Source organism: Chelonoidis abingdonii, chromosome 14 (genome assembly GCF_003597395.2).
Source record: "Chelonoidis abingdonii isolate Lonesome George chromosome 14, CheloAbing_2.0, whole genome shotgun sequence".
NCBI lineage: Eukaryota > Metazoa > Chordata > Testudines > Testudinidae > Chelonoidis > Chelonoidis abingdonii.
Window position 1 is genome coordinate 8,165,304 of NC_133782.1, and position 27,545 is coordinate 8,192,848.

Here is a 27,545-nt window from a genome sequence, read left to right on the forward strand (position 1 = left end):
TCTGGAACGTCTAAAAAATTGGGGGAAATTGTTTGGGGTCAAACTGAAAAAGAAAATTTTCAGCAAATCGAAAAAGTAAAAAAAAGCTTTTTGATATGGAGCAATGAACATGTTTTACAGTTTAAATAAAATGAAAGGACATTTTTTTTCAAAAAAAGTTGCTTTGAAACTTGTCAAAAAACATGTCTGAAAGTTGTCAGTTGAAACATTTTGTTCTGAAAATGTCAAAATGAAACATTTTGATTTTTTTTCCAGATATTTTTTAGGAGGGGCTGGGAAGCAGGTTTTTCAGAATGGAAAATTCAGCGAAATAGTCACAAATTCTCAAACTAGTTATTTGTCACTGAATCTGCATCTTTTGCTGAAAGAAAAGTTTCAGTTGCCAAAATTCACCCAGCTCTACTCAGGTGTCTCTGGCTACCGTCCCTGCTCAGTTTCCTAGCCCCTGCTGCTTTTCCACAGAGGCAGCTCAGGACGTTCTGCTAGCACTTTAAAATGAAGGATCCAGTTCTGCCCTTGGCCAAACAGTTGTAACTTCTGCTGATCTCATTTAATGGAGGCTTTAATGAGGTAATTCATGTTACATGGGCTCATTATTAAAACACTGTTATTGAGGTTTAACTACCTTATAACACATCTGTTCCTAATTCTGTTTTGTGGTTATTAATTCCAAATAAATATGTTAGCTATGTGAGCTACAATACCCAGAAAGGTGTGTGCTTAGGCTGGTGCCTCACACACCTTAGGAGTGTTACACCCGCCAAGAGGGGCAGGCACACCTGGCTAACTGGGCTTCAGGTGATGGTTATGTATTGCCTTTGGGAAGTAGTTGCAAATGCAAATGATCATTTTAAAGCATTTTCCCCAAAGACAGTGTGATCCCTGCTGCTTATAGAGCAAGCAATGTATTTGGAGACTAGCATTTAAAGAGCTTGGGTATGCAGTTTAGTGTCTAATCCAGTGGTGGGTAACCTACGGGCCGCATGAGGCCTGTCAGGGTAATCCGCTGGTGGGCCGCAAGATGGTGCGTTTACGTTGATCATCCGCAGGCACGGCTGCCTGCAGCTTCCACTGGGCGCAGTTCACTGTTCCTGGCCAATGGGAGCTGCGGGAAGCGGCACAGGCCACAGGGATGTGCTGGCCGACACTTCCCACAGCTCCCATTGGTCAGTAATGGCAAACCACGGCCACTGAGAACTGCGGGCGGCCGTGCCTGTGGATGGTCAATGTAAATGAATCATCTCGCAGCCCGCCAGTGGATTATCCTGATGGACCGTGTGTGACCCATAGGCCACAGGTTGCCCACCACTGGTCTAATCTGTGGATACAATTACCATGACCAACTATTGGTCAGTTGCACATGCAGGTTCATATTTTGCATGTGTAGACATAGTAAATGCACGTAAATTAAACATGTCATTTGTGCTCACAAGTGCAGTCCTAATTTCTTGAAAATTAGGCCCTTTACAGACTCCTTTTCAAATTCTCACTCCTATTTTGCATGCCCATATTTTGCATATGTAGCTGTTTAGGAACACACCTTTTTTATGAATGCAGACAACTGTACATGCAAAACAGGTAGCTTTAATGTAGTCAGTGATGAGATCAATTAGATGTGCGTGAAAAAAGTGGGTACAAAATGCTGGAGGCTGCTAAAGAAAAATGATCACTTATAGTCTACTTTAATGCCTTTCTTTTCAGAAATATTGATGGATCTGTATTCTCTTTCACTCTCCAGTATTTAATTTCACTACTTTACGCTCTGTTAATGGCTGCAATCCTACCTGCTGTGTTCATTTTATTCTGAATGGGAATTAATATAGGATCAAGACTGCACTGAGACTTTCAGCAAAGAGAATATAAAGCTGTCTGAGCCTTTGTGGTAATCTGACTGCTCACACAACAAAGGCCTGTGCCACCTTTCCTTTCGTAACGTTCATTTTCTTAGTTTCACAAATCACGGAGGATACTGAATAAATCCTTGGCTACCTGGGAATTCTATCGTTTTTAGGCTGCACATCATGGCCAGCCAAAATATCACAGTTAAAACAGGGCTAGAACGTGACGACTTCTGCTTGAGCTAAAGGGGAATTTCCATTAGTTAAAGGTCCACTGTCAACTTGAAAATTATTCTTGTCTTAAAAGTTTTAACCAAATATTGTTGCCTGTAACTTCCAACAATTATGATCGCTGAGGCTAGAGTAAAATAACATTTTTCTTCGGGGTTTTTTGTTTCTTTTGTGACCTGACAACTTCCAGTGTCTAACAAGTTTTACTTGCCCCTGTATCTCAGGTCATTTTCCCCTCTCCCCATGGGTCTGTGACGGAGTGGGACAGCCAGGAGAGAGCTGGGCTACCGGCCTGTCATGTGACTCAGCAGGGGTTAAAGGAAGGGGTATGTGCATTTTCTGGGGAATTGTGCAAAAGGCCCTTGCTGCTTGTTTCAATAAGGAGAATAGCCTTGGTTTGGGTTATGTGGTGAGTTCGAGTTAATGAACAGTACCCCAAGGGAGTCGCCTGAAGGGGTCTGTCTACACTACAGCTCGTGTGAGCTGACTCCAGCTCACAGGGTTGAGACTCAGGGGGCAGGTGTTATAAAATTGTAGTCTAGACATTTGGGCCAAGGTTCTGGGACCCCGTGAGGGGAGAGGGTTACCTTGCAATCTGTAAGGTATTTATCCTCCTGACATCTTATGAGGCAGGGAAGGATTATCCCCATTTTACAGACAGGGACCTGAAGCTTTGAGGGGTTCAGAGACTGTGGAGGAGCTGAGAAATCAATCTTGGTCTCCCAGGTGCCAGGTTAGTGCTCCAACCAATGGACCATCCTCCTCTTTAATGTGGGTGTAAAACCACCTTTACTGAGGGGCAGGTGGAGTGGAAATTGCTTTTTAATTCATATTTTTTAATTAACTAGAACTCAAGCTGATGCTGTCTCTACCTTCCAGGCCTGCTAGGTGACCTGGGGCAGTTCACTTAGTCTCTCTGTGCCTGTCTGTAAAATGGGCTGATAACTCTCTGTTCCCTATCTCTGAATTCGTTAATGTCTGTCAGGCAGTTCTGAGAGCCCCCGCATGGAAGATAACATAGTAAAGCAAAGCAGCAATCGTATTGACTGTCCATGTCTGCTTCACCCCGAAGGCAAGAGATAAGTGAACAGGCAGCATTTCAGATCCCTTCTGTGGCAGGTGATGAGATCGGCTGCTGTCGTTACTTCTGATTCTAGTTCTTCAGTCAGCAGCTATACCATGGGCACGCTAAACATGGTCCACACATAAATGCATGCAGGGCCCATCACTCCTTTCCGCAAACAGCTGCCTACCCTCTCTCATCCGACTCACTTAAAGAGCAATATAAATTGATCAGCTCTACCTATAGAGAAAGGACCTGATTTTTAGCTGAGCCTTAAGTGCATCTCCCTTTTCCAAGCCATAATTTCACTGTTACAAATAATTCCCAGTCCAGTTTTATGGCAGCAACTAAGTATGGTGGCAGAAGTCATGTCATTTCAATGCTGGAAGTCACCAGTTTGCAGATGCAGTCAGGTACAGGAACATTTTAATGTCCTAATGAACATCTGCGAGTGCAAGTTTTGGTGCAAAATTGTGCCTGCCATTATTTGTACCCCCAAACTAACTGTGGGCGCAAACAGGGAACCCAGGCTTTGAAAATCTGACTCCAAATGTACTTGCTATTTTTTTAATGGTTGAGTAAATGAGTTTGCTTTCTCCATTTGGATAGCTTAGAGGCTTGTCATGTTTTTAAACCTTGGAAAAAACAGGAAACATAAGATATTTTGTTTATCTTAGATATCTGGGATGCTGCTAATTATCTTATTGTGTGTTTTTTTGTTTTGGGCTAAGGACTAAACGATAAGAAAACCAACAACTTTGAACTGGACACAGAAGATTCACATACCTCCAAGGCATGTGGGAAGACCCTGAACATGGCCACAGAAAGTTTTGCAGATTTCTTGAATAAGCTCAAGGAAATCCATGAAAAAGAGGTCTTAGGTAAGAAGAACCTCAGGATCATTTCTGCAGAGAGGCTAAAGTCAATTTCTTTTTTAAAGCTAAGAGTGAAAACAAAATCAGATCCTTCTGTCTAGCTCCAAGTAACCTGGGCTGGGGAGGTGTGTCTGCTGATTAGATAGCTGGGAAAGGAATCCAGAGCTCAGCTGAAGCGTCATTTATTAGGGTCAGTGGGAGGCACAGAGGCAGGATCAGATCATGGGCCTCTAGAAAACGAAGAGGCAGGTGATGTGGGTGCCCTGCCACTTGGTCTTCAGGAAGTTCTAGAATTTCAAACATTCCTGGATGCAAATCTGAGCACCCTGGGGGTTTGGTGCCAATATCTGAGCACTACTAAAATATCCTGGGTGACAAGTGTACCAGATGGAGTCCTGGGAGCCTTACAGAACATAAGGTTTAGTGTGGAAATCAGCAACACTTCATACCACAAAAAGAAACTCATAGTGACTGTTATTTTTATGCTGCCTGCTTTCCCTGTTCTCTGGACTCCTTTCAACATGGTATGATGCAATTATACTTCCCTCACCAGCCATTTGGGAGGTGGGAGGGGGTTGCTCAAAGCAGTGTAGAATGAATCTTTCCTAAAATACTCCCACCCACCCAAGCAAAACACAACTCTGAGGATCCTATTCCCCTCCTCCTTGGTGGTCTGTGTTGTCTGAAATTCCTGTGTTGGAAGCACTAGCTATTATCAGCTGGGCCGTCAAACTGGTCTAGGGTAACATGTTTGGAAAATAAATCAGGAGTTGGCAGGAGATGTAAATGTGAAGCAATTTACCTATTAGGACACCGATATCTGACGTCAGGTGAGGCAGTCATTGGTCACTCAGTGATCAAAGAGGAAAAGGAAAGAAGCAAACCTCCATCCTGAAAGATAGCTCAGAATTAGCAGGAGTGAGGAGTCCTTGTTACAGTAAAATTGAGAATAAGGATGGATAGTTTGTTTCTTTAGAGCATTAACATCTTGTACATTATTAAAAGCAAGGCCATTAAGGAAAGAAAATGCATGCTACTACTTCCCATTGTTCTGGTATAAAGACATTTCCAGCAGCAACTTTCTGGATAAAACTGTTATATCAGGGGTCTGCAACCTTCAGCATGTGGCCCATCAGGGTAATCTGCTGGCAGGCCGTGAGACAAGGAGGTGTTAGTCGCCACTTCCCGCAGCTCCCATTGGCCGGGAACAGCGAACCGTGGCCATTGAGAGCTGTGGGGGGCTGTGCCTGCGGACGGACAATGTGAACAAAATGACTCACAGCCCACCAGCGGATTACCCTGATTGACCGTGTGCCGAAGGTTGCCAACCCGTGTGTTATATTTTACACTTCCTGGGTTATAAATACAGTCTCATTCTCTGTAATTCTAACCCTGTGATGTTTTAAAGCTCTCAAACTTTGCAGATTACTGTATCCCTTTCAAGAGTCTGATTTGTCTTGGGTACCTCCAAGTTTCACCTCACTTAAAAACTACTTGCTTACAAAATCAGACATAAAAATACAAAAGTGTCACAGCACGCTATTACTGTAAAATTGCTGACTTTTCATTTTTACCATATAATTATAGAATAAATCAATTGGAATATAAATATTGTACTTACATTTCAGCGTATAGTACATGGAGCAGTATAAACAAGTCATCTGCATGAAATTTTAGTTTGTACTGACTTCCTTAGTGCTATTTACGTAGCCTGTTGTAAAAATCTAGGCAAATATCTATACAAATTGATGTACCCCCTGAAAGACCTGTGCATACCTCCGGAGGTGTACCCGTGGTTGAGAACCACAGTTTTAAAGGATACTCTTGAGCAACTCAGACCCCAAATTTAGATACTGCATAAAAAAAAGTCTTCAAATCAGTTGAGGAAAAGAATACTAGTTGAGCTATAAATATTGCCAACATGATTTGCAAGCAAAGAGTGTGGAATTGTGCTAGCTTGAGAACTAGAGCTGAGTGAATCATTGATTTTTCGGTTCCGGAGCCAAACAAAAAAATCGGCTCAGATTGAAAAACATCGAAAATGAAACCAAAAAAAAGGGAAAAAAAGAAACAAAATGAATTTTTTCAGGTTTTCATTTGGTTTCATTTTGGAGCGTTTATTGCCCTATTTTGTTTTGTTTTAATACATAAATACACTAAATTTCTAAAGGAAACATCTAAATGTTTTGTTTTGTTAGTAATCAATTTTTTCAGCCAAAACTATTTGCCAAATTCAACCCAGAATTCAGCGATGTGAAAAATGCAATTTTATTTATTTATTTTGCAAATTTACTCTGCACTGAAAATATTTTGCCCAGCTCTCATGAGAATTAGGTTTTGTAACTAACTAGCAATAAAAGTCAAATGGACTAGACTGCTTTCATCATCCCAGCAGAAGGGAATGCAAAAAATAGTAAATAGTGAAAAGGAAATAAACTAATAACAGGGGCAGAAACCTTGTTTTTCAGAAATGAGATTTTCAAACTAACCGTTTCCTTTTAAGTTGCCATGCTCTGCTGAAAGTTATGATAGCACATTCTGTTCTGAACTGTCACATAATTTGCAATAAATACTCATCTCCTGAGCCTTCATTAATTATTCCAGGACTGCAAACAAAGCTAACAGAGCTGACAACAGAGAAGTGTCGGTGAGTAAAGCAAGTTTTGTTCTCCACTCAGGCTGTGGTAGCAAAGTTCTGTTGGAGGGATGGGGAAGGGCTGCACTATTTACTCATAACATTGAAGGCAGCTCCCCTAGGCCGTAGGCACCCTTAACATCTGTTAAAAACCCACGGACTAGAACAAGAAGGCAAGCCTGAAAGCCAACTCACAGTCTTCTTTTAATATCATCTGCAAAGCAATCAGCAAGGTCCTTACACTGGAAGGGTCTTGAATCACCCACCTAGCGAGGGCAGTTCAGACTTACCAAGCGGCCCACTCAGAATTTGTGGATATTGTGAGACACATAAAGAACCTCTTCTGAGCCTCCTGCCCTGGCGTGGCATAAGAGTTTAAAAACTCTTTGCACCGCATCCAGTCAGATTAAGCCAGAGATATTCTTCTCCCACCCTACCCCCAGTCTGATATTTCCTAACTTTTAAGTGTGTGAGTTTGTAACCTTAAGGTGCATGCATAGGTTTGGGTTGTGGGTAGGGGGTTGGCATTGTTGTTATACAATATATATAGGCTGGGCAGTATTCAATTTTTAAAATAATTTTGATGGATAATATCAATGTTAATTTTAAGCATTTATTTTATTTTTATCTATTTAAATTTTACAGTTGTGCAGAATTATGGTTTTAAGCATTTTTTTTTCTAATTTGTACCAATTTAGATTTTCACAGTTGCAGGAAACTATGGGGGGGACTGTCAGACAATAATTATCTAATGACCGTAGACGATATTCAAAAAACACAGAATATCAACATCACATGTCAAAATATACTGCGTAAATAGCCTTAAATTAAATTATAATATATTCTCAAGCAGCATTTTTCTTACCTTGCCTATCTGTAAATTCTGACTATTGTCAATGGAAATATGTTCTCGTTGATTTCTGTGTACAGTGAAATTGACATTTATTGACAATCACCAATTCCTGCCAAGCCTAAATATATGGAAGTGACAGACAAAGCAGTGGTATCCAAAACCTTTATCCTATTGAAGTTTTCATCATGTATCCCAGGGCTTTGAGTAACAGTCCAGCCCCTGTTGTTAAGAGTCTGTCATGAGTGCCCTTCTGATTCACCTCTTTTTGAGCTCAGAGGAGTCTGTACCCTTTTGTGTTCCATCCTGTTTATCCAATGGGAATTGTTAACCTTGCACCAAATTGCTCTGGTGCCAGCATTTAATATGTTTAGATCTCTATCCATCCAATGCACTTACTGCTACACAAAGTAGTTTAGTAATAGAAATAGTGTGAGTGGCATGACTGGGCTACTGTATAAATCCTGCCTGCTGGACAGTATATTGAGAAGAAAGCAGCAGATATTGGGGGCAAATCCAATGACCTTGTTTTGTCCCATGCTGTCTCCTGAATTAGAGATGCCCAGAGAATTGAAGAGCTGTTTGCTAAAAACCACCAGCTCAGGGAACAGCAGAAGATCCTTAAAGAAAATGTAAAAGTGTTAGAAAACAGGTAAGAGGTGTGTGTTTGGTTGGTTGATTGGTTGGTTGGTTGATTGATTGGGAGACCTAATGCTGTTGTGTGCCCAATAGTATACATGCCTACACAGATCTTGCTTTTCAGTGTCATTTCAAGAAATGAAATATAGCATCAGAATCTTTTTTTCTCACTAACTAGTATTAACAAATTGAGAACTCTGCTCTCGGTTACACCGATGTAAGTGCAGTAAATCCATGGAAATTAAGGGAGCTGTTGCATTTGCAGTGATGTGATTAACAGGCATGCCATGGGTAATAGACAAGAGGTAACTGTCCCACTCCTCTTGACATTGGTGAGACCTCAGCTGGACCACACTGTCCAGCTTTGGGTGCCACATTTGACAAATTGGAGAAAATCCAGAGGAAAGCAACAAAAATGATAAAAGGGTTTAGAAAACCTGACCTACAGGGAAAGATTAAAAACAAACAAACCTGGGTATGTTTAGTCTTGACTGAAGGGGGGCCTTCAAATATGTTAAGGGCTGTTACAAAGACAACTGTGATCAATTGTTCTCCACGTCTGCTGAAGGTAGGACAAGAAGTAATGAGTCACCGGGACCAGATGGTATCACCCAAGCATTGTGAAGGAACTCAAATATGAAATTATAGACTTAACTGTGGTATGTAACCTATTGCTTAAATCAGCCTCTGTACCATATCACTGGAAGATAGCTAATAAATCCATAGCATGCCCACACTTTGACTACTGCGTGCAGTTCTGGTTGCCCATCTCAAAAAAAGATATATTAGAATTGGAAAAAGTACAGAGAAGAGCAACAAAATGACTAGGGGTATAGAACAATTTCCATATGAGGAGAGATTAAAAAGACGGAGACTCTTCAGGTTAGACAAGAGATACTAAGGATACGATAGAGGGATATGACAGAGGTCTATGAAATCATAAATGGTGTAGGAAAAGTGAATAAGGAAGTGTTATTTACCCCTTGATATAAAACACAAACCAGGGTCATCCAATGAAATTAGTAGGCAGCAGATTTAAAACAAACATAAGGAAATACTTCTTCACACAACACGCAGTCAACCTGTGGAACTCGTTGCCAGGGAATGTTGTGAAGCCAAAAGTATAACTGGGTTCACAAAAGAGTTAAATAAGTTAATGGAGGACGGGTCCAACAAAGGCTATTAGCCAAGATGGTCAGGGAAGCAACCCAATACGATCGGTGTCCCCAAACCTCTGACTGCCAGGAGGTGGGACTGAGTAACAGGGGATGGATCACTCGATAATTCCCTGTTCTGTTCCCTCTGAAGTATCTGGCACCAGCCACGAACAGAAGATAGGATACTGGGCTAGATGGACCATTGGTCTGACCCAGTATGGTTGTTCTTATGTTCCTCTACAGCCAGGGAGATTTAGGATAGATATTAAGGGAAACTTTTTAACGATAATGGTAGTTAAGTGCTGGAATAGGCTTCCAAGGGAGGTTGTGGACTCCCCCTCACTGATGGTTTATAAGAACAGGTTGGACAAACACCTGTCAGGGATGATCTAGGTTTACTTGATTCTGGCTTGGCACAAGGGGATGGACTAGCTAATCTTTTGAGGTCCCTTCCAGCCCTACATTTCTATGATTCTATGTAACCGAGAGCAGAATCTGGACCATGGAGTTTCCTGAAACTTTTTTCACTTGTGTTACTCTCCACTTTGAAAATTCATATCTCCACCTGATTGCCATAGGGAAGAATTGTGTATCTCCACACGCTGTGTCCAAAGGCTCACTAAACTAGACGTGTGGATTTTTGCCTAGCATATCACTGTCATGGTGTAATGAATGCCAGATTTCGACTTAGTCCTGATGCTGTAGATCTGCCTTCGAGTGCAGATGGGACTCAGTTTCATTTGCTCATATAGCCATGCATGGATAACTTAGCTTCTTGGCTCTGGGTGTTTTTGTTAAGGTTGAGGGCAGGTCTCTGTGACAGATGCATGGTTGCCCAGGAGCTCGCCAAGAAGAAGCAGAATGAGTATGAGCACTCCCACTTCCAGAGTCTCCAGCACATCTTCATCCTCAGTAAGTACAGAGGCTAAATAGACCTTCAGCTTTGCCCTGCTGGCATTTTGCGCTTTTGCACCTTATGTTTCTGCAGATCATTCAGGCACATGTGTGATCCTGGGGGCACATGCCCAATGGGCACATGTCGGGGGATGCAGGTCTGAACATCTGGGCCTAGGAAAATCAACATTTCCTATAAAAGCAGCAGAGAGTCCTGTGGCACCTTATAGACTAACAGACATATTGGAGCATGAGCTTTCGTGGGTAAATACGTCATGCATCCGACGAAGTGGGTATTCACCCATGAAAGCTCATGCTCCAATATGTCTGTTAGTCTATAAGGTGCCACAGGATTCTTTGCTGCTTTTACAGATCCAGACTAACACCGCTACCCCTCTGATACTTAACATTTCCTATAAACACTAGAGATTTTATCAAAGAGATTTCAACACTGGACTTTGCTACAGCATGTGCATATGGGGCAGGCAACATCAGCCACTTATAAAAAGATCCATTTGGCAAGGTTGAGGCTACACTCTGGACAATACAGGAAATACACAGGAGCAGCTCTGCATTGGTAAAGGAAAATCAAGCAACACGTATGATTAATCTTCTCCTGAGTCTTTGGCAGCACATGAGCACTGCACAAGCCAAGGGTATTTTTCTCTCTGTCTCTGCTGTCCCTGAGGATTGTGGTATTTTGTTTTGCTTTGCCTTTGGAAGAAAGAGAAAAGCGTCAGCAACTGCATGTTTATTTCCTCATTATGAGTTTGATCTTCCTCGCTCCCTGTACCTCATGTCACTTCTGCACAGAGGTGTAAAAGCCAGGCGCTGGTTGGTCATATATCTCCTCTGTATTGCAGCTGTCTGTCCTCTCTACCCTTCATTGCCGCTTGGCTTGTAGCAATCCAAAGACGCACTTTTCACCCTAATGATTCCAGAGTTCTTTGGGAGAAGGAAAAGGAGTTGAGACTCCTTTGGAAATCTGGCTCTTCGTCCTGGTAGACAAAGCAGGTCTCTGTTTTAAGGTCTCATCCCAAAGACCCACCCAGAGTAAGCTGAGAGGAATTCCTTATCACATTTCACATACTTTCATACTCACATTGCACAGCAAGCCCATGTCTTAACTACCATTGCAAAGAGGCAGGTACCTGTACTTTACCGCAAATGGTGCCATCGATATGAGGGTGAGCTCCTGGGGGAAGCAGGGGCTCTCATGTAGAGGAGATGCTGTTTACTAATAGGAGTCAGTCTGCATTTCCTAGTTACTGCCCATTCCTGGAAGGATCATCTCCTGCTAAGTCCATGTCTGATCCCTAACCTGCCGCACTCACTGTCTCTCTCTGCAGCTAATGAAATGAACAGGCTGAAGGAAGAAAATAAAAATCTGAAGGAAGAACTGAAGAGGCTACGGAGCCTGGAGTAAGCTGTGTTCTGGGTTTAACTCACTGGGTGGCGTAGGGCTGGCCAAATGGTTCCCCTAAGACTCTGGCACTACCCTGGACACTGTTGAGCCAGCCCAGTATGAGAACCTCCTGGCCAAGGGAGTGGAGATGCCTGTACAGTCTGCACCATTGTTTTTATTCAACTTCCTAGTAGGAGCTTTTTGTTCCTTCCCTCACCCATCTGTCCACCTGCATATAATAGAGGCCTCTTCATCTTCAGCCTTATTGGAAGCAGGCAGGATTGATGCTTGGCACTGGTGATGTCATGGGGTGAAATGGAGAGGGGGATCACGGAGAGTTCAGGGAGTTTCCTGACTCGGGATCCCCTTTGGTCTGGTTCTTTGACTGAACAGTGATTGCCCCACTAGTGAATGGGAGAATGAACCCCTACTCTGACTGCAAGTGTCTGCTGAACCCCTTGTCTCAGAGACTTGAGGACCAAATGGCACTGGTTACATGCCCGACATGCACATAGTGCACTGCTGCTAACGTACTAATTATGTGGGGTGAAATCCTGGCCCCACTGATGTGAAATGGGAGTTTTGTCAGTGAGTTCAATGGGGGCAGGATTTAACTCTTGGTTTTTATTATCACCAGCTTCATCACCATTCACACACTGAGTAAATCTGTAGAGACACCTATCTAGATCTAACACCTCTTGGCAAAGCCATTGGGACATTGGGTAAAGGCAGAATGCTGATCCATTAGCATGGATCTGCAGGGAATGGATCACATTTCACATGGGAAAATGAACTGTAAGAAAGAGAATCAGGAGGGATTAGGAGAGGAAAGGATGTTTGCTATAAGTAGTAACCTAGCAGAGTGCTTTGGTGAAACCCAAGTAACATGTCAGGTTAGCCAGTATATACAAATCAGCTCATTCCTGAGGAATTTAAAGTCTATAGAAATTATCACAAAGAGATCAGTAGAGAAACATGCTTGCTTTGGAACACAAACATTTCCTCAGTTTAACATGAATTCTCGTATCTAGCATCTCTCAAATGACTGCAGAGGTTTCTAGACCTGGAACTAGCTTGACTTACTGAACTAGAGCTGTGCAAAAGTTTGTTGCCAAACCTCCCTGCATTGGGGACGTATATGGCTAAACAGAAACCCCTGCCAGAGTTACCAAGTTTGTCACAGAACTTTGAGAGGACATGGGCCAGTCGTTGGTCTGCACTGAATCCACACCAATGTCATGGCTTCCCATGAAATTTTGCATAGCAGACTAAGAGGAAACTCAGCTGCATCAACTGAGTTTTGCTTTGAGATGGTGTCAGGGCTGCACTGGGGTTTTGGGGTACCTAGGGCAAAATCTGAAACTGAAACACCTCCCACACACACACACCCTTACAAAAACGTTGCCATGGATATGAAAGAGTTGAAGAAGAGGGGAAGGGAGAGGATGGAAGGTCAGAGAAAGCACAGGTGTGTGGGGTCACTGCCTTCCCTGTGGGGATGGGGAGACTGCCCTGTGTTCAGGCTGGGGGCCATTCCTCGTCTCACCTCTCCTGAGCTCCAGCACTGTTGCGAGTGGGTATCCCCAGCCCCTGACCCTGCTCCTACCTCCAGGTTCTCGGCCTGTTAAGTCACCTCAGGCTCAGCATGATGAGGCTAATAGCAGTGACCGAGGAATCTGGGCCTGTCTGGGGAGGGCAAGTTGATGGCAGGTGCCAAACTTGAGTGGCACTGAAACCCCATGTGCCAGGTCACAATGAGTCTCACTCAAATTTGGCCTGGCCACCCCTCCATCACTTTGGGAGTCCTCTGAAACAGACGGCCTGGGGCAAACTGCCCATTTTGCCCTCCCTTCTGGGTGGCCCAGGATGACGCATTGATTCAGAGCAAACCTCAGCGTGAAATTCAGTTGTGATGAGCTGAAACGGAAGAAGATGTTTCCTTGAGTGCTCAGGAAGCCCCATCACCTTGTTTCCCAGGGCTCTTGAGTTGTTGCACATTCCATTAAGATGAAACACTGGCGCTCAGAGCTTGCGCCAGGACAGCCTTCAAATTGGTGGTTCCCATCTCATTTTTTTTTCCAGTCATTTGGTTCCTTTTCATTGCAACAGTGAGAGATCAAAGCACCAAAGAGCCGTCCCCAGAGACAGCAGCTCCATCCTGGACTCACCATTGGCTTTACTCTCCTCAGTAAGCCAGAAACCCAGCACAGGCAAAGCAACTAGCAGAGAAGCAGAAGAAGGGTATCATGAACAGCCTGGCCAACAGTTGGGAGAAGGTATATTCTGCTGGCTCCAGTATAGGGGGTGTAGGGACCAATGACTGGGCTGGAGCAGTGAGTTATTCTAGCAAAGGATTCTGACTACATCAAATGGGACCAAAAGCCGAAATCATCAGAACCCCAGGAAGGACATTAATCTAGAGCATGATACCTGGTTTGCATGGAATTGCATATCAAATAATACATGAGCTATAGTGCTTTGGAGGAAAATATTCTCCTGAGGTGCTCCAATGTCATCCATCGCAGATGATGTGTGGGAAGGGCGAGTCTTTTCCCTTTATTCTGGCAGCCTCCTTGCAGATAGCCCCTAGGGCTCCATCTGGAATCAAAAATGAGACAAAAAGCTTCCCTTTTCAGCACTGGCCTCCAAATCCACATGCCACTGTTACATGTGCTGCTGATTGTAACCCCCTCCCCACTGGGCATGCTTCCATTAATATGCAGGCAGCCTTTTGCACAACAAACCAGGCTGCTGATTTGCACACACAAAGCACATTGTATTCCTTCCCCCTCCCCTGCCCCCATTGTCAATTGCACATGCAATCGAGCATACAAATTCAGGGGCTGGCTTGAGTCTGACAGAAAATTTGGCTCCAAATAGCTAGAAATCTTACTTAGGAAGCGCTTGGTGCCCTGCCAGCTTTTTATAACTGCAATGTGCTGATTAATATCCCAGTTATCAGACTGGTTGGCCAGACTTTTTAGGCCGCTGCATTACAGCGCCATGTGCAGATGAAACAAATGGGAAACAACGCAGGGCAGCCGCAATGGAACTCTGCACAGCTTTCGCAATGACCGGCTATCACCTTTGTTTTCAGAGACGTCTGCAGGCCAGAGATGTTCTCTAGGCAGCAGGATTTCTCCAAGTGCTGTTCTCCATGAAGCACATGCTCTGGAAATGGTAAGAGTTCCGTTGGGGATACTTAGCACTGTCAATCTGTCCTCATCAAGTTGGGCATCGTTCCCGTGGGGACCTGATGCTGGATAAGCTGTGAAAGGGATGGGACGACGAATGACATGTAGGCACGTGGGGTGAAGTGACTTGCCACGGTCACCTGGTACATCACTGGCAGAACTGGAAAGAGAACCAGTCTCCTGTCATGTCTCCTGCTGATAAAGTCCCAGCTTTGCTTTCACATTTATGTTCCCTAAGAGCCTCAGAACTGGCCTAGCAACAGCAGTTGATCATTATTCTGTGACCACATTCGTTCCTTTTCAAATCACACTGACTCCCCTCTTAAAAAGGTAGCTGGAGAAATCTCTTAGGACTGAACCATAGGGGTATTCCACAGGCCCATATTTGCATACAACCTTATCCTGTGGGATATTTTCAGGGAGACAGGAAATCCCTGCCTCTGTTGGTTTTGAGCTTGCGTCTTTCCTAACCTTCCACCGCTTTGAAACTGAAAGTGCATTTCAGCCGAGGGACCTGGGGTGGGATGGAGTGCCAGATGTCGTGCCTCCATAGCTCAGGGGCCATAGCATTGGGTCTCATGATGGGAACTCAGACACACATGTGCTTAATTCTGGCACTGGAACCAGTGATCTGAACTCCATATAAATATGAAACAGCAAGAGAAAGGGGTTTTGCTGAGGCTGGAGGTGGACTGTGAGAGTAGTTAATGAAGATAAACAGTAGAAGTTGGTGGCATCGGAAAGTGGGTAGGCAAAAATGTCGAGTAAGGGCTTATTCAGAGCCTTTTTACAGCAGCAGAAAGATCATTCTGTACTGGCCACAGAATAGGAGCCTGCCCCGGAAATAAACCAGTGAAGCAAATGGATGCTGTAAGCTCGTGCAAATAGGGTCTAATGGTTTGACCAAAGGACTGGGAAACTGACCGATCTTGGCTAAGCCACTGACTCCTGCCTGGACCTTAGACAAGTTACATGACTTCCTGCTCCGTAAGTCAATGCAGCTGGAAAATAAGGAATAAATTAGGACTTGCTGAAAAACATGATGCTGTGTTGGAATGGAGCCATCTTGGGGAAATACGTGGCTGATTATTATTTAAAATTCCAACACCATATTGAAGAAGCAGTCAGCTGTTCATTGGAAACATAGCAACTCATTTTGATCACCTCTTGAATGTAAATGGATATAAGACAAAATGTAGCCTCACTAACAAAGACCAGTAGTAAGCAGGGTTTTCTGCTGTCATTGTTCTCTAGTCAGCTAGGCTTCTTTCACCTGGGGATCATTTCTGAGAGCCCTTTAGACCAAGCTGAGCTTTAAGCCCAATAGTCCTGGACATGCATACTTTTCTCCTCTGCCTTTAGACTTCCCAGAGGATAGCTAACCAGCTGCATGGAACCATCGCTTTGGTGAGACCTGGCTCCAGAACTTGCCTCCCTGAAAAAATCTCTGCCAGGAGAGCAACGTCACCACCAGCAAGAAAAATCTCACTGTTCCTGGAGCACGAGCGCAGCCCCAGCCATGAGGCGTGAGTAGCATCATCTCAGTATTGATACATCTCCAACATCACGGTCTCCTTGCGCCTGATCCAGAGCCCATTGAAATCAATGGAAGAATTCCCATTGACTTCCAGGGCTTTGAATCAAGCAGCTGTTGTGTTACTGGTGGGTTTTCTCTTTGCTTCTCTCTCTCCATCACAAGCCAGTTCTTCCAGCCAGCACATAAGCCCCACCATGGTCTTTGAACCACAAAGATCCAATCTGCACAAATTTTGGAGCTTAGGCTTGGATAAGACCTCCAAACCTCTTGACTCCAGCAAACCAGGCTGGAAATCTCACAAGAACAGACTTTTTCATGAGATTCCCACTATTTTCTGCAGCTATTCCAGGCAGAAAACACCAGGAGCCTGGTTCTTATGCTATGTTGTTATTGTTTCTTCAACCTTAATGAGTTTACTCCTGATTTACACCAGGGCAAATTAGAGGACAATCAGGCCCCTAGAGAACAGTCTGTCAAAGGATCTCTAGCCTTCTGCAATTGGCCAGCACTGAGAATTGCAGAGATCACCACATAAGGAAAAAAATGTTTGATTTGAGCACTGGGCAGAAATCCCCACTGCTCCTTATCTAATCCAATTGGCCTTTCTGTGGCGCTGGTCACAGTAACATCTGAGCTCCTCACTTCCCATTAACTTTAGTGGCAATTAGGGCTGAGTGACCTACAGACTCCTCCAATGCTGAGGAATAGTAACAAACAATTTATATAGGCAGGGTTTTCTGAACACAGTCTGCACAACTCAGCCATTGTTCGAGCCTCTTTAAATGTGGCTGTAAAATTCTACAAGCGCGTATGTTGAAGGAAGGAGGAAAGACTCTATCAGCAATGTAAAACTGTCAGGTTTTGGCAGCCTAAAGCTCTATTTTCAACTGGGCTCCACTCATTAATGTCTGTGTAACCCCCCGGTGTTACAGGTCCCCCTGTTCTTTGTCCATAGAGGCTCTGAGCCAGCTAGAGAGACTTGGCTCGTTATCTCACGCTGTTGCCGCTTGTTTCTGGAGGTCCCTTTTTACAATCCTTGGTGTGGCAGACAAGGTGGAGGCCATCACATGAGTTTTAGTGCAGAACTGATTGACCCATCTACAGCCAGTAGGCACACACCCATTTTTGCAGACATGCCGACAGCATAGTTGTGCACCCAGCTACTTGCTTTGCACACCCAAATGCAGATTTTGCACAGATGTAATTACTGTATGCATGACCTACCGTATGTGTGCAAAAGTGAGCATGCACACTTTGCTCCAACGTATCATTTTCTGCCAGTGTAAACTGGCAGAGCTCCATTGATTTCAACAAAGCTATGCAAGTTTACATCAGCAGCGTATCTGGCCAATCAGTGGCAGCACATGGAAACCAGGTGCTAAAAAGGGACACTGTGATGGTGAGGTGACCCACCTGGAAACTTGCTTTTGATGTGTTTGATGATTTTTGTTTGTTCGTTTGTTTCATTTAGTTGCTTAAGAACAAACAAACCAGATTCCCACAAAGCCACTTCGTCCTATGGAACTCTACAGCTGACCACCAGGCAGGAGCAGCTCTGCCTCCTTAACAAACATTTCTCTCTGCACCAATTTGGACTCAGGAGTAACAGTGCTTCTGCAGATAGGGACAACAGCTTGCCAAGCCACTTGCTACAGGCCAGACAGACTGAAGACAGAACAAGGCTGCAGGAGGAATGGGAAGATCAGGCTGCCATTTTAGAACTCCCTGGAGCTGTGGTGTACATGCGGGACCAGCATTTGGAGGGGAGGCTTCCATTTCTTAAGCACAGAGAGAGGCTCCAGTATCTCCTGGCACAAGAGCATCAGCAAGGATTCAGGGCCAGGACAGAAGGCAACCAAAATGCAACTCCAGATCCAGCTGCTCCTGAGGAAAGGCCGCTTTCCCCGCAGCCGACCATGGGGTGCAAAGAAGAGAGGTCGTACCTGGAGGAACCTGTGGAAGGGAAAGTTGTTTGGATAAACAAGGACAACGTGGAGCAAAGGGAGAAGGCAGAGGCAGCAAGAGAATGTCTCCTGGACACACCTCTGGACCTGTCAGATTATGGCAGAAGGAGTGACAGCCTGAAACCTGCCAGCTGGCACAAATCCCCCAAACAGCGTGAGGTTGACAGTCCAAGTCCAATCCCTATGGAAAGCCCCACTCTTGAGATAGGCCAGAGCTCCAGCATGCTGCCAAGAGCAGAGCATGAGAACTCCCATCTAGCCTGCAGCCAGCTCCCTGCGGCCAAACTGCTGCAAATCGGCAACAAGACTGAGCAGTTCAGTGCCAAAGACCAAGAGGCCCTTGTGGCACCTTTGGTGAGTACATTTTGCATTGGTATCTGCTTTTCCTCCGCAGGAAGGCCGTGGTCAGCAGTCAGCTTGCTGGGCTGATCGCAGTTTAAAATGGGCATCACCACTATTGCTGAAAGTTCTGACCTGATGGCTCTACTGTGGCCCACAGCGTGTGAAACAGATTGGTGGTGCCAGTCCTGTCCCTAGTGGACAGATTTGCACATTGCAAAACGACACCGCAACTGGCACTGGTCAGCGTCCTTGCTCTCAGTCTCAGAGGAAACCCAGGACCAAATGGTCCATGGAAAGTAACTACCTCTAAGCCTCAGGGTTTTATTCCTCTGGGTTAAGATTAAGGTGTATTGAGAGACTGCGCCTGCCACTCCTCTGCTGAATCTGTGCGTAGGGGACATGAGGCTCTGTGGCAATGTCCCGCAAATACACAGAATCCCCTATTTGATGTTTTCCAGGGCAGATGTGCATCTTTGCAGTTATACCCATTGCCAGGCTGGAGCGAGGCACCAGGTTTTTTCACTGCCTTAGGAGAAGGCAACGTCTCTAGCAATAAAGGCATTGGCAATTCTTCCCATCAGTTTGTAACTAATACAGCTATTGCCATGTGTTACAGGTCCCTTCCTCACAAGGACAGCCTGCGGGCAAGCTAACATCTTGTGATCCTGCAACAGATTCAGAGACCAGGGTGAGAGTGTCTCCTAGGGCACAGAAGCAAGAACCAGGTGCTCAAACAGGTAAAAAGCCCCATGGAAAAGCAACCTTTGAGAAGGCAGGAGCAGACAGTGGTTTGAGCCTGGTGTGCTGATCTCCTTAGCACTGGAAAGTCTATGGACGGCGCTTCCGAAACATGCATGCAATATATGGCACTTGTTTTAAATGTTGTAGTCTAAATTCCAAGAGGAAGACTTTCAAAGGCACAAAGGTCACCTGGGCACCAAACTCCCATGGCAGTCAGCGGAGTTGGATGCTTACCTCCCATTTGTGCCTTGGAAAACTGCTCCTCAAGTCTACAATTTTCAGAATTGCATGTCTCAATGTGAGACTCCTCAGTTCATCTATAGGTCCCTAAATGGAAGTGGCCTGATTGCCAAAGGTGTCGAACATTGGCAGCTCCCTGACATAAAACAGAGCAGCCTCAGGACTGCTGTACTTTGTGCCAGTCACCAACAGACCCCTAAGAGCTGTTCCTGCAGCCAGGGATCACGCCCAGTGTGCACAGATGGCCTGGCTATGCCCCCTTTCACACAGGCATGTCTCTATACCAGGGGCTAGAAGGGTAAGTGGCATAGGAGCCATGCAGTGGCTCAAAGCCATTCAAGGATTCCCCCATGCAGTGGGCTAGAGCTTTCAATTTTCCAGCTTCTTTGTGCCACCAGAAATGGGTCTATGATCTGGACCAGCAATGACGGTAAATAGCTGCTTATCAAATGGGGGAATGAATGCTTTGGGGAGCATTGGGAATGGAATATGGAGCCATCAGCTACAACTATAGTCATCACAAAAAAGGTGGGGGGAAAATACTGTTTATAGAAAATACTTTAGTAGGCACTGGGGATGGACCAGACAGACTGTTTTTTATTATTTTATTTTATTTATTATTATTTTATTTGGGGTATACATTTAGTTCGAGTCTCTATTACGGTATTTTTAAATAGTTTCCATGCAGCTTGCAGGTATTTCACTCTTTTGACCTTTTAATTAACAATTTAATTAACAAGTAATTAAATTGTGGTCCTTTGTTGCCAGCAGCCAGTCTCCCCTCCAAAGAGCAGTAAGATGTACCTTAGAAGTTAGGGCTTAGATTTTTAAAAGTACCAAGGGCAGTTTAGGTGCCCAACTCCTACTGAATTTCAGGGAGTAACTGACCTTTATACCTCCATAAATCTGCCATTGCAAGTGCGGATTGGGTAATTGTGCTCCCAAACAACTAGATTTGGTCGTTTGCAAGTCCTGGTTAGCTGCAATCCCAGTAATTGTGTGCATCTGGTGTATGCAATTACATGCCTGAATTTTGTAACCTCTGGGCCAGTATACAATGGAATCCTTTTGCAGTGAAGTCAGTTTTCTGTTTTTTTTCACAGAACAGACTCACTACAGTGAGACTCCACTACAGTGGATTTCATTGCAACCAGTTTTTCAGTTTGTCCATTGCAGGAATTATTTGGAACCTATTTGGAACATCTGCTCTGGTTCATTCTGGCTCTGATCCTGCAGTCCATACACAAGCAAAATTCACATTGGCCCTGTCTAGCCTAGGAAGATACTTTGTATTTAAAATTTGCACACCCTCTCTTCCCAATCTAGACATGGCCAGTGACTTCAGTGGGGGATTGCTACATAGATACAGTGGGGTGTGATCGATGGAGTTTACTGCAAATTGTGTTCCTCACAGTCATTTCTTTTATATTGCTATTCTGAAAGTCAATCCCCTTACGCCACCAAAATACACACACTTGGGACTTGGGCCTCCTGCTAAAAACTCAGCCCTGCGAACCCGTCATGCCACCAATTCTTGACTTTTCATTTTGAAATGTCGTTCGTTTTGATGTCCCAGTGACGGTGGCTCTGATCAGACCGGAGCTGTGACTATGGTTCTGTGTAACACCTGTGAGGGGGCTGGGAATTGTTCCTGCCAAAGCCGATCAGTTAACGGTCCCCTTCTGTTTCCCCAGAGGAAGATGATGCAGAGTCTGTGAAGCAGGACTCGGATGAGCCCGACATGTCGGACAGCGAGGTTTGCTTCCTTGGACCAACACATACACCAAGAGCAGGCCAAGTCTGGTTCCTCTTTAAGGCTGGGAATTTCAGTGGTGAAAGTTTGTGGGAGCTGGGCCCCTTTGAAGAGTCCAGGCTACTCCTGTAAGGCAGAGAGATGCTACGGTTTCCAATAGAAAATGAGACAAAAAAGGCAACACAAACACTATTTCCCCAGGCTGGAGTGGGCTCAGGTGCTGTCTCTGGGTTGCAGAAAAGTTCTGCTTTTGCTTTCTCATGCAGTTTTTTCTGTATGATTAAGATAAAAGGAAGTCACACTCCTCCTGAGATGGCAGGTTGGCCTCTATCAGATGCCTAGATCTCTCTGTCCCTTTCCCCCACCCCTTACTACCTGGTTCCCAGCCCATCAATAACTGATGGAGATTCCATACCTAATATCATTTCCTGTGCCCAGTTTTGTCTGAGGAAATCCCAGACATACAGCATGACTCTTCATAGAGACAAAACGCTTTCTCACACCGTAGGGGTATCCCTTGCCTTTAGTTTGGTAACAATGGTAACATATTGACTTCATGAAGAACCACGGCCAATGGGAGCTGTGGGGGTGGTGCCTGTGGGCAAAAGCAGCACGCAGACCCACCTGCCGTGCCTCTGCTTAGGAGCCAGACCTGCTGCTGGTTGCTTCCGGGATGCAGTGTGAAGTTAGGAAAAGCAGGAAGCCTGTCTTAGCCCAGCGCTGTGCCACTGACCGGAAGCCACCAGAGATAAGTCTGCGCCCCAACCCCCTGCCCCAGCCATGAGCCCCCCGAAACCCAGAGCCCCCAACTGAACCCAAGACCCCTCATCCCCAGACCCATCCCAGAGCCTGCACCTCCAGACAGAGCCCTCATCCCCCTGCACCCAAACCCCCTGCCCCAGCGCGGAGCCCCCTCCTGCACCCCAAGCTCCTCATCCCCTTCCCCACCCCAGAGCCTGCACCTCCAGCCAGAGCCCTCATCCCTTCCCATACCCCAACCCCCTGACCCAGCCCAGTGAAAGTGAGTAAGGGTGGGGAAAAGTGAGCCACTGAGGGAGGGGGAATGTAGTGAGCAGGGGGCAGGGCCTCGGGGAAGGGGTGGGGCTAGAATGTTCAGTTTTGTGTGATTAGAAAGTTGGCAACCCTATAGGGAGGGTCCATCTTGGCAAACATTAAAGGGAGATGTTTTTCAAGGGTGAGAGCTCAGTACTTGCTGAAAATCAGGCCTCTTTCTAGCACATCACGCTGATCATCCAGTTTGGAAATCTTGGGTTTAATATTAGCAAAGTGCTTCAGACTCCTTGGGAGACAGGCACTAGAGAACGGCAAAGTCCTGGGATCATTATGAGCATCAAATTCACAAACAGTTGCAAATTAGCACTGTGCTGTAAGGGATAGTAACGAATCCAACGGCAACAGAATAGGTCATCAGAAGTCCAATGGGCCAATGACCGGTTTTCTGATTTGTCTAGGTGGCTGCCACTTATGAACATGAAACCCACCAAGAAGAACATGCAGAGGGAAAACATTTGTGCACAGAGGACAAGGACGAGGTCTTGCAAAAGAAAAGAAAAAGAGGGCAGGATCCAGGGACAAAAGGTATACAGAAAGAGGGCCTGCTCGTAAAGAACCTTCTGACAGAGTCCAACTTGCATTGTCTGAAGCATAACTGATATGAATCCCCAGGCTACCTGAATCGCAGCCATGTCCCTCAAAATTAGCAAGGGTCATGACCCTGTTTTGGATACTGGTGTGGTGAGAGCAGTGGACTTAAGTAATCGAGCTTGGAGGAACTGGAAGGTCACAGTCTGTGAAGTTCCTGCCAAGCTTACAAGAATTGGAGTCCTGCCGGGCTCCTGCGGTTCTGCACTCTAGAGGAGGTCCTTCCAAGCCAGGGCAGAGATGCAGTGAGTTAAACCTTGCATTGCTGCTGCCTGGTGCTGTGGACACAGGGAGGACGTCCCTCACCAGATACCATGGTGATGGGTGGGGAATAAGAGTATGGACAGGGTTTTACAAGCAGTAAATGGGCCTGGGAAAATATTTTTTTTTGAAAAAACATTTAACTGGTGATAGTGCAAGGGAGAAAATGGGCATCTGGGAATGGAAACATTTTATTTTTCTTCCTTTTCTGTATGATTTTTCCCTTGGCAAATTCTTGAATGTCACGAGCAGCAAACAAACTTGTGGCACTGACCTCTGCAGTCTCTGGAGGTCTGGAACTGTGAGTGATGGAGATGTTAGTGGGGTGAGATATTGTTTGCAAATGCTGAGTGTCAGTAAATACAATGGAGCCAGACTGTCCAAAGTCTCCTGTTGTTTAGCTACAACTAGCCATATGGGCCTGCTCTATAGGGATAGCCAAAATGGATCAGAGCCGAGGTCCATCTAGTCCAATATCCTATGTCCAACTGTAGCCAGCACCAGATGTTTCAGAGAAATGTACAAAAACCCCCAATAGCCAGACGTGGTATAATCAGCAACCATGAAGGTCTCCTCCTGATCCCTAGTAGTTACAGATTGGCTTAGCCCCTGAAACGTGACATTTTTATCCTTTCCAAAACTCACTGTTTGCATTAACCGTTATAACTCTGGGTATTCTTCTTGTCCATATAAACAGCCAATCCTTCTTTGACTCTTATGAGATGTTGTCCTCAAAGACATTCTGTGGCAATGAGTTCCACAGTCTAGTTATGCCCTGATCAGTTGTGACTTCGCTACCTTTCAGTTTCATTGAATGTCCCCTTGTTCTTGTGTGATGAGACAGGGAGAACAAAAGTTCTTGGTCTCCTTTCTTGGGGTGTAACCTAAGCTTGAAAGTGGGCTTGTTTAGCAAACAACATTCACCTCCCACCTAGACCATTCACTATTGTATATACTTTTATCATGTCACCTCTTACTTGTCTCCGTTCTAAGGTAACAATCCCAACCTTTTCAGTCTTACTTCAGAGGCATTTTTCCTGGCCTCTGATCATTTTCATTGCCCTTCTTTGAACTCCCGTCAGTACTGTGTGAAGTATCCAGATGCAGGTGTTCTGCTGATTTATAGAATGGCATTATAATATTCTCCATCCTGTTCCTTTCTTTTATGCTTTAACGTCAATGAGATTTGGATCAGGCCCCTGTACAACTTTTCCAATGGCCTACACTTGATTAATTAGCATTTTAAGAGAAATAGATGAGGGGCATTCAGCCCTGTTCCTTGACCCACCATGGGCGTGTTTGCTTCTCACTAAGTGAATTTCACACTGCACAAATGTTTGCCCAAGGTGATACAGTTGGTTCCTTATGATAAGACACGCTACACTGTACATTGGTAACTAGTGTATCTCCAAACAGGGAAGCCCTTGCTAATGGTTAGCCAAGGCAGCTTGGGACAGGAGTGGCTGAGAGAGCACTTCTTAACACCTAAGCTAATAGGTGTAAACTGTAGTGTTTGTTTAGCCAATACTAAGAACTGCTGATTGACAGATGAGGCGAAATGCTCCACAAAGCGTTATTGACATTCGGAGAAAGCTCTCACATAACCACTGTTGATCTTTAAGCGTGGCCGTAGAGGTCTCACCTTGCTAACAATGGAATGTGTTGTACCGGTATTTCCTACAGGTGAATAAGCAGAAAATTGTTGTCGATAAGGGGAGGTATATAGCAGCAGGCCTGTCAAGCCATAAATACTGCTCCATCATAAGGGGCTTGCTAGTGGCCCTCTTTGTGCAGTCAAAAAGAAAGGCCGGCGTTGACCGATTGAAAAATGTATACAGCTGTCAACTGAGCTTAAAAGGAGGCTTGTATAACAATCTACAGCCCCCTCTCACCTCACGCCCAGCCTTTCTGAGATACCTACAGAGGCAGCAAATGAAAACTTGATCAAACAGTAAAGGAGTTCCTCTTAAAAACAAACGCCGGAGCCGAGCTTTGGAAGCTGTCAAACCAAGAGTGGATGTGGAAATGGCACTGCCAGAACTGCTAAGAATCTTAAAAGGCCTCATCCTGAGGGTAGGCTGTGGTGTTAGGCAAAGTTGTACAAAGTATGGAGACAGAGACAAGATCTCTGAGTCTATCAGTCACGGATTATTCATACACGATCATCTTTGCTGTAGTTAAACATTTTCTGGCGTACGTCCAGCCACCAGCTAGTGCTAGGCGGTTTGCAGTGCTTTGTCCAGCCTTATTGTCAGGGGTTCAGATTGCACAGCCAATTGCACAAACACACTGACAGAATTTTTGCAAAATCCGGTGCCAGATTTTCATTTGAAGGATGCAATGTGACTGGCTGTACACACTGCTGCATCTGAATTGACCATTTGTGCATGCAGTTAGCTAACTTCCACACGTCATCATGATAACTCTGAACACAAGTTCGAAGCACATTTTGTACATTCAGATAGTGAAAATCCAGCCTGTAATTTTATCTTCACCCGCTTACTGGTTCCTTTTCGCATCTGACTCACCATGGAAAATAAGGGCCATGGTTACCAAGAGCCAAGACCCATTTGTACCTATCCAAAATGAACACTTACACACATGGCTACATTTGTGTATACACATCCAAGGAAAGCTTTGCACACGCAAATGCCTCTTTGCACACAATTGCCCAGTCTGTGCAAACAACCAGTAGGCTTTGCATACAAATGCAGGTGCACGCATCTCCCAGCTTTCTGTACGCATGCACTAAGTCAACAATTAAATAGAATACACTGTTGAGACTTCCTGCCTTTGACCCTCACTTTTGCATGTGCAATGAACTATCTGCCCCCCCAAATGGACAAAAAGCAGCTTTTCATACACCAAACAATTTCTCACACACCAAATAATTAATTGCAGATCTGCCAGTCTGAGACCAATGAGGGTTTGGCACATGCAAAAGAGATGTACACACTAGCGGTTGCACACTCAAAAAATGGATGTGCAAGACTGGATTGAGGCTGCCTGAAAAATCCATCCCTAAAACTCAGTCAATCAGTTTCACTTTTGTTTCAGAGTCAAGTTCTCTTTATTCTTCTTCTCATCCACTCTCGCTGCTGTTTTTCAGGTTCCAAGCCCATGAGGGATTTTGAAATCTCATTAAAATACCTGCATTTGTGGATATTTAAAACAAAACTGAAAATGGTTTCTATTCCTCTGCAGTTTGCTAAGTCTCATTTTGGTTTAAACAAATGATAGTTTGGGCCTAGAAATTGTTGACCATATGCCATTAATAGTGGTCTGAACTGTCCATTGCTATGTGGTTAACGCCTATGGTCCTCTTCCTATTAACAGCACATAAGAAGTCAGTGAGAGGAAGAAGGAAAATCAAAGCTCCCCAAGAACCAGCTGATGCAGCAGAAATTACAAAGGAAACGGAGCACAACAGCCCTGCTTGTGGCAATGACATCTTTGAGGAGAACTAACTGAAAAGTGCAACTGGAAGTAATATCCCAGACTGTGTAGACTGCGGGAAGAGGCTTGGACCGGGAGCCAGAGAACCCAGTCTTTGAACCCCAGCTCTGATAGTGATTCCCTCCACAACTTGGGCAAGTCACATAACCAGTGACTTAGCACTTTGAAGATCCTTACGAAGTGCTAAGTATTAGTGCTGGGTCTGAGGCATGAAAACCTAGGCACACGGCTGAGATCCATGTGTCATGGCAATGGTGAACTCCAGAGGAACCTGAGCAACACAGCTGAGCTTCCACTGGTTTTACACAAGGCCTGCAGAACAACCAGCTCAGTGTTTTTCGCACTCTCAGACGAGAGCAGAGCCTCACTGGAAAACAAGAGCTGGTGATGCCTGTCCCTGATGGCACCATGCTGACACGGCAAGTGTTGTTAGAAGCTGTATCGCTGCTGGTGCCTCCGGGTGTGATTCCCTTCTCCAGCGCACCAGTTCCACACTGGTGTCACTCCCACACTGAGTCACTACCGGTTTACGGCCTGATGCAGCACCTTGCTGGATCAGGCCCTTGTGCTGTTGTCTGCGAGAGAATTAAGGCGTTAAATGCAGCGCTGCTTTGGAGTGCTGGAGTCAGGGCAAGGAGCAGAGACTTTAGAGGGTGCAATGTCATGGCATTTCATACAAGGAGAAGCACTTCAAGGGGGTAATTACAAAGACAAGCTGATGGTAACAGGGATATACACGTTAAACATCCCATTTGTGAGTTTCTGGCTGTAGGATAAAAGAAGGTGACAAGCAGAACATGTTGCACAA

At 45.0% G+C, this 27,545-nt stretch overlaps 1 protein-coding gene across 1 annotated transcript; it reads left to right on the forward strand.

The window, feature by feature from the left end:
* The first annotated feature begins 3,871 nt into the window (after window positions 1–3,871).
* Window positions 3,872–27,545, forward strand: RBBP8NL (RBBP8 N-terminal like). The gene is made up of 13 exons (XM_032802280.2): window positions 3,872–4,013; window positions 6,612–6,654; window positions 8,049–8,144; window positions 10,088–10,200; window positions 11,532–11,604; window positions 13,697–13,863; window positions 14,685–14,767; window positions 16,144–16,307; window positions 17,790–18,636; window positions 19,241–19,361; window positions 21,300–21,361; window positions 22,831–22,957; window positions 26,618–27,545. The coding sequence occupies exons 1-13, from the start codon at window positions 3,947–3,949 to the stop codon at window positions 26,746–26,748; spliced, it is 2,094 nt and encodes a 697-aa protein (XP_032658171.1). The 5' UTR covers window positions 3,872–3,946; the 3' UTR covers window positions 26,749–27,545.